Source organism: Anolis sagrei, chromosome 5, assembly GCF_037176765.1.
Source record: "Anolis sagrei isolate rAnoSag1 chromosome 5, rAnoSag1.mat, whole genome shotgun sequence".
In the NCBI taxonomy this organism is placed as follows: Eukaryota; Metazoa; Chordata; class Lepidosauria; order Squamata; family Dactyloidae; genus Anolis; species Anolis sagrei.
The window spans coordinates 91,617,662-91,633,113 of record NC_090025.1 but is presented as its reverse complement, the minus strand read 5'-3'; the positions used below and the strand labels follow the sequence as shown (position 1 = coordinate 91,633,113).

Sequence of the window (15,452 nt, the reverse complement as noted above, 5' to 3'; positions counted from 1 at the left end):
AAGGACCCACCCTTGCTGAAAGGCCTACACGTCTTGCTGGATCAGACTCAGGTTCATCTGGCCCAGCATTCTTTGCAAGATTAATTTGAGCAATCAGCAAGAGCGAGGATGTCCAGTAGAAATAGTTCTTGTCAAATCAGAAATCACTTTCTGTTCAGCCTAACAAGTACACATCATACGTTATGGGAGTATTGTGAAGATGAATAATAGTAGTTTCCCATTTGCTGAGTTAATAGTTGAAGGTGGGATGTGAGTTGAAAATTTCTAGCAGATCCCAGTTTCTACACCAGCTCACTGAGTCTAGCAAAAGATTGTTTTCAGTGTAGAGATAACAAGTTAGTACCTACAGGGTTAATGTAATAGCAGCAGTTTTGGGAATACTTTTGAAACTTTTGATTGTAGGTGTTAAGTCCTTTGAAATTGCAGAAAGCCAATCTGGGTGCTATTTATTTATTTATCATGTCATCAGCAACCATACCATTGTGTTACAATTCTAACAGAACAAAACAAACACACAGATAAAAACAAACAAACAGATTTTGCAAACTTGGTAGTTGGTTAAATGTCCTTGGACCAGTATCTGGCCACTTGGAGTGCCTTTGGTGTTGCCGCAAGGAGGTCCTCCATTGTGCATGTGGCAGGGCTCAGGTTGCATTGCAGCAGGTGGTCTGTGGTTTGTTCTTCTCTGCACTCACATGCCGAGGATTCCACCCTGTAGCCCCATTTCTTAAGATTGGCTCTGCACCTCGTGGTGCCAGAGCGCAGTCTGTTCAGTGCCTTCCAAGTTGCCCAGTCTTCTGTGTGCCCAGGGGGGAGTCTCTCATCTGGTATCATCCATGGATTGAGGTGCTGGGTTTGGGCCTGCCACTTTTGGACTCTCGCTTGCTGGGGTGTTCCAGCAAGTGTCACTGTAGATCTAAGAAAACTATGTTTTGATTTAAGTTGTTGACGTGCTGGCTGATACCCAAACAAGGGATGAGCTGGAGATGTCTCTGCCTTGGTCCTTTCACTATTGGCTGCTACTTCCCGGCGGATGTCAGGTGGTGCAATACCGGCTAAGCAGTGTAATTTCTCCACTGGTGTGGGGCGCAGACACCCTGTGATAATGCGGCATGTCTCATTAAGAGCCACATCTACTGTTTTAGTGTGGTGAGATGTGTTCCACACTGGGCATGCATACTCAGCAGCAGAGTAGCATAGCGTAAGGGCAGATGTCTTCACTGTGTCTGGTTGTGATCCCCAGGTTGTGCCAGTCCTTTTGACTGAGTGCTGGTGTGTTTGTGGCTGAACATCAAATGAAGTGAAAATGTTTTTCAGTATAATTCCTTCCTTCATTCCTCAGTATTTTCATATTGATTCCTATTATTAAGCCAGTGATATATATACATAAAAACGGCCAATAAAAGCAAACTCTTCTAGACTGAATGAATGATGTGTGCCCATCCTTGCAAGGCAAAACTTTTTCAGGATCTATTTATTTATTTATTTATTATTCGAACTTATATGCCGCCACTCCCCTGGGGCTCAGAGCGGCTTACAAGAATGACTAAAATCTAATACAATTTAAAAAACAATTTAAAACAATTTAAAAACAGCAATATCCAAAATCAAAGGCCTGTCGAAACAGGTATGTCTTACATGCCCTGCGGAAAGCTGATAGGTCCCGCAAGGCACGGACTTCAGGTGGCAGAGTATTCCAGAGTGATGGTGCCACTGCTGTAAAGGCTCTGTATCTGGTTGCTGTTAGACACAAGGTCTTGACGCTGGGAATTTCCAATAGATCTTGGTCCTCAGAACGGAGGGATCTCTGGAGTTGGTATGGGGTGAGGCAGTCCCTCAGGTACGTCGGCCCCAGACCATGCAAGGCCTTAGGTGAGTACCATACACTGACAGAGGAAGGCCAATGTAGAGGGCGTTATAGTCGTCCAGTCTTGAGATGACCGTAGCCTGGATCACCGTAGCTAGGTCGTCCCTGGACAGGTAGGAGGCCAGCCGTCTAGCCTGCCGCAGATGAAAAAAAGCGGTTCTGCTAATGGTGGAGACCTGGGCCTCCATCATCAGCAGAGGGTCCAAAAGGACTCCCAGACTCTTTACCAATGATGACGGGCGCAGCGCCTCGCCATCCAGGGTAGGCAGCTGGACATCCCCACTGTCCGGTTGACCCAGCCATAGGATCTCCGTCTTTGCTGGATTCACCCTCAACCTGCTGGCACGCAGCCATCCAGTAACGGCCTCAAGGCACTGATGGAAATAATCGGGTACAGAGTCCGGTTGGCCTTCCATCTTCAACGTAAGCTGAGTGTCATCGGCGTACTGATAACACTCAAGCCCAAAACCTCGAACCAGCTGAGTAAGTGGTCACATATAGATGCTAAACAACAGAGGGGAGAGAATGGCCTCCTGAGGAACCCCACAAGATAGAGGGGACCTCTCAGAGACCAATGTGGCTTTTAATTCCAGTTAGGGAGAATGATTCTAGTCTAGCCTTATCCCATCATTCCATGTACTGTGATTTTGGGATTTATAAGCAACCACCTGCAATTTCTAATGAAGCAATCCAAAATAAGGTTGCAGTCACATTTGATGTTCTGTCAGAACTGGACTGTAATTTCTTATTTTTTAGAGCAATAAGCAAAAAATCTGTGCTTTTGTCCAGACAGTATCTGTACAGTGAAACACCAGCAACTAGAAAAAGGCTGCAGACACACACGCATCCTTAGAGCTGGTATTTCCTCGACTTGAAAAGTAAGATATGCTGTTGTAAAATTACACAATATGTTTATGACTATTCAACACAAATAATAATGTTCAAAATGTTAGGATTGAAAACTATTTAATTATTCTGATTAAATTTATTAAACTAATCAACTGATTAAAATGAGTTTTTTGAGAGGACTTTGAAACAATGTGTTGAAAAACAAGGAAGAGCTCTTCTATCATCCTTAGTCCTCTGCTAGGACTAATCCCAAGCTATAAGGTTCAGGGAGAAACAATACTGGTGAAAGATAGAGCTTTGAAATGCTTAATTCGGGCTGCTGGAGTAACAGGGAAATGCAAAATAACAACACAGACTATTTCTTGTTGAGAAGTAAAAAGGAGCCATGTTTAGTATTCCATCGGAATCTTTAGGATGGTGATTAACTATTCTGATGGAGCTATGAATAGAGCTTGAAATCAGTGCTTAACAGGTGCAATACCGTATATACTCGAATATAAGCCGACCCGAATATAAGCCGAGGCACCTAATTTTACCACAAAAAACTGAGAAAACGGATTGACTCGAATATAAACCGAGGGTGGGAAATGCAGCAGCTACTGGTAAATTGCAAAATAAAAATAGATACCAATCAAATTACATTAATATATTTTTGAATATTTACAAAAATGGTAATTTAAGATAACACCGTCCAACTCTGATTAAATGATTATTTACCTTCTTCAATGTAAATGTGCTTGCGTATCCTTTCAATAATAATAAAAAGACAGTAACATAATAAATGTAATAATAACAACAATAATAAAAAGAGTAAAATAATGAATGTAGCAATAACAACAATTATACAGTAAAATAATAAATGTATAATAATAGAGTAAAATGATAAATGTAATAATAATAATAAATAGAATAAAATAATAAATGAAATAATAATAATAATTAATAATAATAATAATAATAGTAAAATAATAAATAACTTTGAATTGAGTATAAGCCGAGGGGGACTTTTTCAGCCTAAAAAAGGGCTGAAAAACTAGGCTTATACTCGAGTATATACAGTAAGTATCTCAAGAAGTAACAAGAGACATGTATTTCAATTATATGTAGAGGTGTTTTTGTGAATGCCATGCATTACAGGAAATAATAAAGATGAGGGAGAAAGAGAGAAACTTAAAGGGGGATACTTTCACTTAGGAATGTTCTTTTCACTTTAATATGTTATCCATTAACTAATACAGACTTATTGTAAAGTGCTAGAGTTCTGATCCATGAGCCAGCATCTTGTGTATTTGTCTTTTTAAACCACAGGTTTGGGATCTTTGAAAGATACAGAGGTCAAGTAGAAATGTATATTGTTGTGCCAAGGTTAGATGTAGAAGAGTTATTGCGTCTGTATGGAGACCCTTATGCAAAAACACGTCTCTAGTCCAGGGGTCCACAAACTTTTTAAACAGAGGGCCAGGTCACAGTTCCTCGAACTGTTGGAGGGCCGGATTATAATTTAAAAAAAACATAAATGAATACACACCACATATCTTATTTGTAGTGCAAAAATCACTTAAAAACAATAATTAAAATGAAGAACAATTTTAACAAATATAAACTTATTGGTATCTCAATGGGAAGTGTGGGCCTGCTTTTGGTTCATGAGATAGGACTGTTGTCCTTGTTGTTGTGTGCTTTCAAGTCATTTCAGACTTAGGTTGACCCTGAGCGTGGGCCGGGTAAATGACCTTGGAGGGCCGCATCTGGCCCCCGGGCCTTAGTTTGAGAACCCTTTTACTACTACCTGCATTGCTTGTGGAATGGATGTATGCGAGCCTTATATTTATGTCCAAGGGCAATTGGTTAAAGAAAATGTTAAAAGACTGCATAAAAGGTTACAGCCCCAAAAGAGCCACCATCTAAATTTTAATAAATTAAAGCACAGAGACTGGCAAACTACTAAAGGCACATTGAAGGTAAACAACCTACCTTCTGTTAAATCCAATCATTTATTACAACCAAAGCAGATAGCCCCAACATCTTTAAGAACACAAGGAAAGCAATTAAAAATTCCCTGGGGAAACTTTTTCATTACCAACAGGGGCAACTAGACCTAGACACTGTTGAATGACTTCCAGGATACCTTAATTTAATGGTTCTCAACCTTTCTAACACCGTGACCCCTAAATATGCTTTCGCATGTCGTGGTGACTCCCAACCATAAAATTATTTTCGTTGCTCCTTTATAACTGTATTATTATTATTATTATTATTATTATTATTATTATTATTATTTGTACCCCGCTAGCATCTCCCAAGGGATTCGATGCGGCTTACACAGGCCGAAGCCCCAAAAACACAATACAACAATGCAATACCATGCAAATTAAAACAGTTAAGCAGAAAAACAATAACAGTAACAATACGACAAGACACTATTAAAACTGGGCCGGCCGGGTACAAGGGTACAGGCTTAAAAGTGCTGATGTGGCAGGAGGGATATGGGATTAAATATAAGTGCGGTGTGCAGTGTGCAGTGATCTTGGATCTACTAAGGTGCTTCTAGGATTTGGTGCTGGAGGTTCCTAATCTGAAAAGGCACATCGGAACAGCCAGGTTTTCAATTCCTTCCTGAAGACTGCCAGTGTAGGGGCTTGTCTGAGATCCTTTGGGAGGGCGTTCCAGAGTCGGGGGGCCACCACAGAAAAGGCCCTGTCTCGCGTCCCCACCAAGCGCGCTTGCGACGCGGGTGGGATCACGAGCAGGGCCTCTCCAGATGACCGGAGTGAGCGTGTGGGTTCGTAGACAGCGATACAGTCACGCTACTGTTTTTGCTACTATTACGAATCGTAATGTAAATATGTGATATGCAGGATGTGTTTTCATTGTGTGACATCTCCCTCGCCTGCCCCGCACCCCTGCCTGCCGGTGGGAGAGCGATATAGGCAAGGGAGCCTTCGCGCAACCCTTGCGCGAAGGGGCCCGCGCTTGCCCCGCGCCCATGCCTGCCGGGGGGAGGGCGATGCAGATGAGGGAGGCCTTGCGCAAGATGGCTTCAAGATAGCGATGACTCTTGCTTTCCTCCAGATATTGGGGATCTGACAGGATGCAGTGCAGTTGTTCATCAGCTCCAGCAACCAGCACCTTGCTTTTGGACCGAAGTTCTTGATTTGTTCCATCCGTAGACCATCCAGGCCAGCTGCTTTGCCATTTTTGCATTTATTGAGAGCCATGTCCAATTCAGTAGATGTAAAGGGTTCATGAAGGTTGTTGTTCTCAATCTCTGGTTGTCTGGCTATTGGTTTCTTTCCTACTTTGGTGGCAAGGTTGGTGTGCTATCTGATCTGCCTTTATTGGTATGGGTATTAGTTTTTGAGGGGTCATTGCTCAACTGTCTTAGCAACCTCCACGCCTTCTGGCTGCTCCTGCCCATGTCGACCTCTGTGATCAGCTTGATCCACTGTTCTTTCTTGGCTTCAGAGATGGAGGACACAATGCTCTGCACTGCCTGAAGGGTTTACTCACTAAATAGGTCTTTGTTGTGGAGCCTGTAATAGTTTTCCAACAAGGCAGCTGTTTCAGGTAGTTGGTTCTGCAGTCTCTCGGTATAGAGGCCCGTTAGCAGGTTTTCACTATTTCAATAAAGTGCTCGTATTTCTCAGGGATTGGCGCGACCATTATGATCATGTCATCTAAATGTCTGAGAATTTAGTCCAATCTGCCTTTCTGAAGTTGAATCTTGTGCTTGGTTGTAATAGATAGACAACTATTATTGGCAAGTGTTTGCTAACCTTTGGGGATCTATTAACACATTGGATTGCAGAAAAAAAACATCGCAAGCATGACTACAAAATTATTGCTTTGTAGGCATAGAAAATAGCTTACTTACTTAGTCAGGTGATTCCTTGTAGCTTGAGGATGGTGGCCCTTCAGATGTGGTGTCTTGGCAAGTGGGTCCGTAGGTGGCTTTGGAGTCCTATTCTTGATCCACATGTTCTCCTGCAGTCAGGACACCAGTTTCCAGGTGAAAGGAGGTCATGGTCAGGGTTGCACCTTCCTCTTGGCACATTTGTCCCTTTTGCCCTCCATTTGTGCCTCTTCGAATTCTGCAGCACTGCTGGTCACAGCCAATCTCAAGTTAGAGCGCTCAAGGGCCAGGGCTTCCCAGTTCTCGGTGTCTATGCCACAGTTTTTAAGGTTGGCTTTAAATCTCTTTTCCTGTCCACCAACATTACATTTTCCGTTCTTGAGTTGGGAGTAACTGCTTTGGGAGACGGTGATCGGGCATTCGAACAATGTGGCCAGTCATTGGGGAGTTGATGGCGAAGGAGCATCACTTCAATGCTGGTGATCTTTGCTTCTTCTAGCATGCTGACATTTATCCGCCTGTTTTCCCAAGAGATCTGCAGGATTTTTAGAGGGAATCACTCCAGGAGTTATGTGTAACATCTGTAGACCACATTTCACAGGTATATAGCAGGGTTGGGAGGATAATTGTTTTATAAAGAAGCACCTTGGTCTCCCTACGGATATCCTGGCCCTCAAACACTCTCTACATCATTTGGAAAAACGCTGCACTCGCAGCCTTATCTTTCTTCCTTGGAGTCTGTATTTCAGTGTCAATGTTGGTTTTTGTGGAGAGGTGGTTGCCAAGGTAACGGAAATGGTCAACATTTTCTAATGGTACACCATGAAGCTGTATTTCTGGCATTGCAGACAGATTGGTTGGTTCATGCTAGAGGAGCACTTTGGTTTTCTCGATATTCAATGAGAGGCCGAGCTTTTCATATGCTTCTGCAAAGGTGTTTAGAGTGGATTGTGGTTCTTCTGTATGCGCACAAACTACTATATGTGAGAGGAAGTCACAGGGATGAGGGAGCAAGCTTTCACAGTGGCATCACAGAGGGCCACTTCATTTAGCAGTACCTAGGTGATTCAGGAGCCCCCGGTGGCGCAAATGTGAGTAGATCAATAGGTACCGCTCCGGCGGGAAGGTAACGGCGCTCCATGCAGTCATGCCGGCCACATGACCTTGGAGGTGTCTACGGACAACGCTGGCTCTTCGGCTTAGAAATGGAGATGAGCACCACACCCGAGTCAGACATGACTGGACTTAATGTCAGGGGACTACCTTTACCAGGTGATTCAGGACAGTTTCCTATGGGCAAAGGGTACAAGCTTGAGTGTGGCAAGGGAAGGCTCATTCTGCAGTGGTGGTGTGAAGTGTCACTGCCATGTTCAGACCCAAGAGGACTGGAGGATGAGTGACTGGAAAAAAGGGTAATCTTGTATGCATGTGGAATATATTCTAGGTTTCAAATCTATATCTTCCGTTTGTGAATTACACCTAAAAAACATCCTTCTCCAAATGTCAATAAAGTGCTTTTTTTGCAGCTTAATCCACACTATCCAGATGGCAGTATTGGAGAAAAGTCTGTGGTGAGTGCAACTACTTCTTTATATATAAAGTGATGCAGGGCCATAGCCAGGAAAAAAATGGGGTGGGGTGGGGGTTGTTTTTTTTTTTTTTTAGCGAATCACAAAGTGTAGTTCCATATCACAAAATTATTAATATATTTATTTATTTATTTATTTACAACATTTATATGCCACCCTTCTCACCCCGAAGGGGACTGAATAAACTTAATTAAATCAATTTTCTGGTCTCCTTCATAGAGGGGTGGGGGGTGGGTTCAAATCCCTCTCATGCCGTAGGCTTTGCCTGCCAGTTCTGGGTGTGCCAACTTGGTTGCTTCCACTATATCAGCTAGGAGTTGTCTTCTAGCGACTGTATGAAGGCATTAAGGGTGACGCTGTACAAGCATGGTAAAAGAAAATCCATTCATCAGGATTCGTGGACTTATTGCGGTCCCAATGGTGAGGTGAAGGGGCGCCTCACCGGGAAGTTGTAAGAGAAGGGCGGAACAAGCTACAGGCGCCCGGGATATGGAAAAAAAGAGAGAGGGTGGCTCTGGGGCCAGAAAAACACACCTTTTTTACCTGTCTGGCCCGTCCTTTTCTTATTTATTTTATTTTTATATTTTTGCCAAATCTTTATAACAGCTGACCCAACAAAGTGATTACCGAATTTCTTCTCTTTCTTGGCGCCTTCATACCACAAGTAATGATGCCAACCTGTTCTCAGATCTACTCCTCCTAGGTTTAATAATTTCTCTTTATTTAATTCTGCCCAATCTTTCGACCACATTAATGCGCAGGCCTCGAAATATAATTTTAGATCTGGTGTTGCTAATCCTCCCCTTTTTGTTTCTTCAGTCATGTTTTTGAACAAAGCACCATTTCTCATCATGAGGAAGAGGAAAGCATAAGTCTGAAGCCCTTACCACACAAAAGCAAAGTTCACACAAAAGCAAAGTCTGTCTTGCAGCTTCTCCTGGCTTGTGTGATCTTCATTAATAACCTTTGCCACTTTGACCACACTTTGATGTTGCTTGGCCACATGTATCCTGGTTTTGTGAAGTTTTGGAGACCTGTGACAAATTTCTGTGATTTTGTGTTGTATTGGGCAAAATCTGTAAACAACATAAAGATGGACATAACAACATAAAGCAAAGGACAAGAGGGATCCTCTCACCTCTGCAGGAGTCTACCGTGTACCATGCAGCTGTGGACAAGTCTACATAGGGACCACCAAACGCCCAAACACGAATCAAGGAACATGAAAGGCACTGCAGACTACTTCAACCAGAGAAGTCAGCCATAGCAGAGTACCTGATGAACCAGCCTGGACACAGCATATTATTTGAGAACACAGAAATGCTGGACCACTCCAACAACCACCATGTCAGACTACACAGTGAAGCCATTGAAATCCACAAGCATGTGGACAATTTCAACAGAAAGGAGGAGACCATGAAAATGAACAAAATCTGGCTACCAGTATTAAAAAAACTCTAAAATTACAACAGCAAAACAGCAGAGAGGAAACAACCAGGCACATCTTAACACTTCTCAACAAAAGATTCCCCCAGGCTCAGCCAGGCCTTCAAATGCCAATGAAGGTGGTCAGTTGAAACATTCACACTTACCTTAGGCGATCCCTCGTTGGACGAGTAAGATGGTCTTCCATTATGGATTTCCCTGTGGGTCCGTATGTGGCTGTGGAGCCCTATTCTTGCTCTGCATCTTCTTCCGCAGTGAGGGCATTGGTTTCCAGGTGGAAGGCGGTCCCGGCCAGGGTTAGCTTGACGCGCCTTCCTCCTGGCACGTTTCTCTCTTTCACCCTCCACTCGTGCCTCCTCAAATTCTGCAGCACTGCTGGTCACAGCTGTCCTCCAGCTGGAGCGCTCAAGGGCCAGGGCTTCCCAGTTCTCAGTGTCTATGCCAGAGTTTTTAAGGTTGGCTTTGAGCCCATCTTTAAATCTCTTTTCCTGTCCACCAACGTTCCGTTTTCCGTTCTTAAGTTCAGAGTAGAGCAACTGCTTTGGGAGACAGTGGTCAGGCATCCGGACAACGTGGCCGGCCCAGCGGAGTTGATGTTGGAGGACCATCGCTTCAATGCTGGTGGTCTTTGCTTCTTCCAGCACACTGACGTTTGTCCGCTTGTCTTCCCAGGAGATTTGCAGGATTTTCCGGAGGCAGCGCTGATGGAATCGTTCCAGGAGTTGCATGTGACGTCTGTAGACAGTCCACGTCTCACAGGCATAGAGCAGGGTTGGGAGGACAATAGCTTTATAGACAAGCACCTTGGTCTCCCTACGGATGTAGGAGACCAAGTGTGTACGGATTCACACTTAGCTCCAGCAGAGAAGAGCTCTTTGCCCGACCCCAGTCATTCCACAGATATATAAACCCATTTTCCTAATTCCAACAGACCTCACTACCTCTGAGGACGCTTGTCATAGATGCAGGCGAAACGTCAGGAGAAAATGCCTCTAGAACATGGCCATATAGCCTGAAAAAAACCGACAAGAACCTAACATAAAGATGCATGTGAATTAAGTTCTGTTTTGGCTTTGTTTATAAAATGAAATGCAAATAGGAAAAAAAAGCTCGGCCTCCAGGTTTGTCTGCTGAGACCCTTAAGACTACAGGGAGTCATTTTTCACACACTTTTGCATTGTAAATTGTTTGCCAAGCACATGCTCTTAATTAAACATTCAGTCTATGTAGTGCTAGCGTTGCTGTCTTTCTGTTTGTTCGAAGACTCAGCTGGCAACTAGTTTGATGATAAAGTCAGAGAAACAAACATTAATAGGAAAATTCTAAACAGGCAGCACATGTATGTGTGTGCAGACTGATATAATGCAGTAGTCAGACCACTTAAAGTTTTCCAGAGGGGAAGCAGAAAGCCATGTGCATGCACATGCATAATGCCTGAGCCATTGGCATGATTATTTATTATTCCCTTGATGAACACCAGTCAGGATCAGCTCAGGGAAGGTATATATTGTTTCTTACAGAATGTCCCTGTCTTTTCCTCCTCCTCCTCCTCACAGGAAATTGTGCAACGTGATGTCTGTGTGCAAATTACAATGACTCACAAGAAAATGTGATGAATCACAAATGAATCAGCAAGGGAAGGTGTTACAGAGGGTTCACTGCTATGCTACCTGCTAAGCTCTGTTACCATTCTGGAAAGATATTGCCCATTAATGTGCTCTGCAGAGCACTGTCTCCCATGCTCTTTAACATCTACATGAAACCGCTGGGAGAGGTCATCCGGAGTTTTGGAGTTAGGTGCCACCTGTATGCAGATGACACACAACTCTATTACTCATTTCCACCCAATTCCAAGGAGGCCTCTTGGGTGCTGGACGAGTGCCTGGCTGCTGTGTCTATCTGGATGAGGAAGAACAAGCTGAAAATCAATCCCGACAAGACAGAGGTCCTTCTGGTCGATCGTAAACCTGACCGGGGTATAGGGTGGCAACCTGTGCTGGACGGGGTTACACTCCCCCTGAAGCCACAGGTCCGCAGTTTGGGAGTCCTCTTGGATTCATAGCTTACACTTGAGGTTCAGGCGTCGGCGGTGTCCGGGAGGGCTTTCGCACAATTGAGACTCATGCGCCAACTACAACCGTACCTTGCGAAGGCTGATCTGGCCGGGGTGGTCCATGCCTTGGTCACCTCCAGATTGGACTACTGCAATGCGCTCTACGTGGGGCTGCCCTTGAAAACGGCTCGGAAGTTCCAACTGGTCCAACGGGCAGCGGCCAGGATGTTAACTGGGGCCCCTTACAGAGAGAGGTCAACCCTCCTGTTCAAGGAGCTCCACTGGCTGCCATTTATTTTCCGAGCCCAATTTAAGGTGCAGGTGCTTACCTACAAAGCCCTGAACGGTTTGGGACCATCCTACCTGCGTGACCGCATCTCCATCTACGAACCCACGCGTTCACTTCGGCCATCTGGAGAGGCCCTGCTCGTGATCCCGCCTGCGTCGCAAGCGCACTTGGTGGGGACACGAGACAGGGCCTTTTCTGTGGTGGCCCCCCGACTCTGGAACACCCTCCCCAAAGATCTTAGACAGTCCCCTACATTGGCAGTCTTCGGAAAGAACTTGAAGACCTGGCTGTTCCGATGTGCCTTTCCAGAATAGGAAATCTCCAATACCTAGTCCCATAAGCACTTTACTAGAACTAATGATTGCTGCACACCGCACACTGCACTTGCCCTATAAGCCTTATATACCACCTGTCACATCAGCACTTTTAATCCTGTACCCATTACTCTGGCCCGGCCCAGTTTTATTGTGTCTTAGTGTATTGTTTATTGCTTGTTGTTTATATTGCTTTAATTGTTTTTAATTTGCCTTAGGTGTTGTATTGTTATATTGTGTGTTGAGGCCTTGGCCTTTGTAAGCCACATCGAGTCCTTCGGGAGATGCTAGCGGGGTACAAATAAAGTTTAATAATAATAATAATAATAATAATAATACAGACTTTAAAAAACGAATTGGAACCCACCTAACATATTCACCCTTGAGCTCCGTTAACTGTTCCATGTGATCGTTGCTTTGTTAGCAACTGCTGAAGGAGTTTTAACACCAAAATATAGCAGATTATACTTGATTTAGCAGACGTTTCTGAAACTCCTGCAGCTGTTAAATTAAATTTCACCAGCATTGTAGCATAATGTATTCATTTAAACAAAGAACACCAGGTCTATTTGTGAAGTACTCTCGGTATCATACTTCTTTTTTTTTAAATCCACTTTTCTTTCCCACCATGTTGTAATTATCGCTACATATAAGGACTTTATAACACTTCTGAAGTTTATACTATCTCAGATTTCTGGTGAGGAAAAAATAAATTTGCATGCAGTCCCAGTCTAAAAACAAAAGGAAGACAGAGAAAGAGAGATGGATAGAGAAGAAGAGAAAGTTTGATGGATGCCTACACATCGAAGGGAAGCAAATAAGGGGAAGAACTGAGGTACCCTCTACAATGCCCTTATATCCCAGAATCTGATCCCAGATTATCTGCTTTAAACTGGATTATGTAGCAGCCAATAGTGAAAGGACCAAGGCAGTGACATCTCCAGCTCATCCCTTGTTTGGGTATCAGCCAGCACGTCAACAACTTAAATCAAGAAATAGTTTTCTTAGATCTACAGAGACACTCGCTGGAACACATCAGCAAGCGAGAGTCCAAAAGTGGCAGGCTCAAACCCAGCACCTCAATCCGTGGGTGATACCAGATGAGAGACTCCCCCCTGGGCACACAGAAGACTGGGCGACTTGGAAGGCGCTGAACAGACTGTTCTCTGGCAACACGAGATGCAGAGCCAATCTTAAGAAATGGGGCTACAAAGTGGAATCCATGACATGCGAGTGCGGAGAAGACCAAACCACAGACCACCTGCTGCAATGCAACCTGAGCCCTGCCACATGCACAATGGAGGACCTCCTTGCGGCAACACCAGAGGCACTCCAAGTGGCCAGATACTGGTCAAAGGACATTTAATCAACTACCAAGCTTGCAAAATTTGTGTTTTTTTATCTGTTTGTTTGTTTTGTTCTGTTAGAAATGTAATATAATGGTCTGGTTGCTGATGACACGATAAATAAATAACTGGATTATATGAGTCTCCACTGCCAGATCATCTGATTTAAGAAGATAATCTGGGATCAGATCCTGGGATATCAGGCAGTGTGGAAGAGGCTTCAGTTATAGTCTTTTCTGTATGTGGATTGTAATTGTAGTCATTGTTATATTGAGTTGATGAGTTCTTGTTTTATAAGTCCAGGCCTCAAAATTATATGTCTGCCTCAATCGGTTGTCCAGGATGTGTAGCATATGACCTGCATTTATTTCTGTTTTGATGTGGGGACAGTCTGCATCCAGAACGGCCTTGTGTACCATGCTGAGAATTTTAATAAGTGCTTCCTGATTGTTCCTTTACATCATTTCAGCAGTGAAGAGTATAGGACTGATGTGAATGAAGCACATATCCCAGCCAATCTCTTCTGCCAGGGAAAATGCCCTTGGGAGTGGTGGGGAGAAAAGAACAAACAATTATTTGATGGTTCCCCAATCCTTCCTTTCTTTGTTCTCTGTCTTTGTCCTCATTTAAAACTAGTGCTTTTTAGTTGGTAGCCTTGCCTGAAGGGTTCTGTTGAACACTCAGCAGGACTGGCACATCATGTGCTGAGCCTCATAGAGGTTCTTTATTGGTTTATGAACTGTTCTGTGTTAAAGGCAACTTGCTTTGTTGCCTCTCTGAGGCGGATTGCTCCTTCTGTGCTGCATAGAAGTAAAGAAGTCCAAAATTCCATTGCAGTAACTTGTCATTTTGGAGCTTTCAGTATAATCCTGTGTAAACAAGGTCAAAGTGCTGGCGTTGGCCTTTAAAGCCCTAAACGGTTCTGGCCCAACTTACCTATCCGAACGTATCTCGGCCTATCAGCCCACCAGGACCCTAAGATCTTCTGGGGAGGCCCTGCTCTCTATCCCGCCTGCTTCACAAGTGCGGCTGGCGGGGACGAGAGACAGGGCCTTTTCTGTGGTGGCCCCGCAGCTATGGAATGCCCTTCCCATGGAGGTAAGATCAGCCCCCCCATTGATGGTATTCCGTAAAAGATTAAAAACCTGGATGTTCGAGCAGGCATTTGGTTAACTCAGTGCAAGGAATGTAATGATTAAAGGACTGGCAATATGGACGACGAAACTGGATCACGATTTTAGTCAGGAGATTAATTGGATTGTTTGTTGATATATGTATTGTGCACTATGTTTTTATGCTTTTAAACTGTATACTGTCGATTGTTATATTTTGTTGTAAACCGCGTTGAGTCGCCGGCTAGGCTGAGAAACAGCGGTATACAAGTATAGCAAATAAATAAATAAATAAATAATCTTTCTTCCTTATCAGCAAAGAGACGATGAACTTCTCACTTCAAAAAAGAAGCGTCAGGCAGGAGAAAAGATTATGTTCACTTTGGTGTCTGTGCCACATGGAAATGATATTGCTTCGCTTTTTGAACTGGATGCTACCACTCTTCAGCGAGCTGACTGCCTGGTTCCAAGGTATTGTTGCACATATAAAACATTATATTTTCAAACACACACCCACATTTTATTTGTGTACAGAAGTGCCCAAAAGGGATTTTACTCAAAAAGGGCAGGCAAACAAGAAATGCATGAAACACTGAACAAATTGGCTACAAAATAAACAAGATTTCCAGAGATAAAAGTCACAATGACTATATATCAGAGCAAGAGTTAGATGGGAGATGGTAAGCGAGCTGAAGATTAATCCTGATAAGACAGAGGTCTTCCAGGTCAGTCAT

General features: G+C 43.7%; 1 protein-coding gene across 3 annotated transcripts in view; it reads left to right on the top strand.

Annotated features, from left to right (window-relative positions):
• Positions 1 to 15,452, top strand: part of ITPR2 (inositol 1,4,5-trisphosphate receptor type 2) — a 313,417-nt gene that overhangs the window by 102,162 nt on the left and 195,803 nt on the right. For all 3 annotated transcript variants that reach the window (XM_060778249.2, XM_060778247.2, XM_067468876.1), the window contains 2 exons: positions 8,096 to 8,140; positions 15,035 to 15,189. In XM_060778249.2, coding sequence (XP_060634232.2) covers positions 8,096 to 8,140; positions 15,035 to 15,189 — 200 coding nt within the window. The remainder of the gene's footprint in view (positions 1 to 8,095; positions 8,141 to 15,034; positions 15,190 to 15,452) is intronic.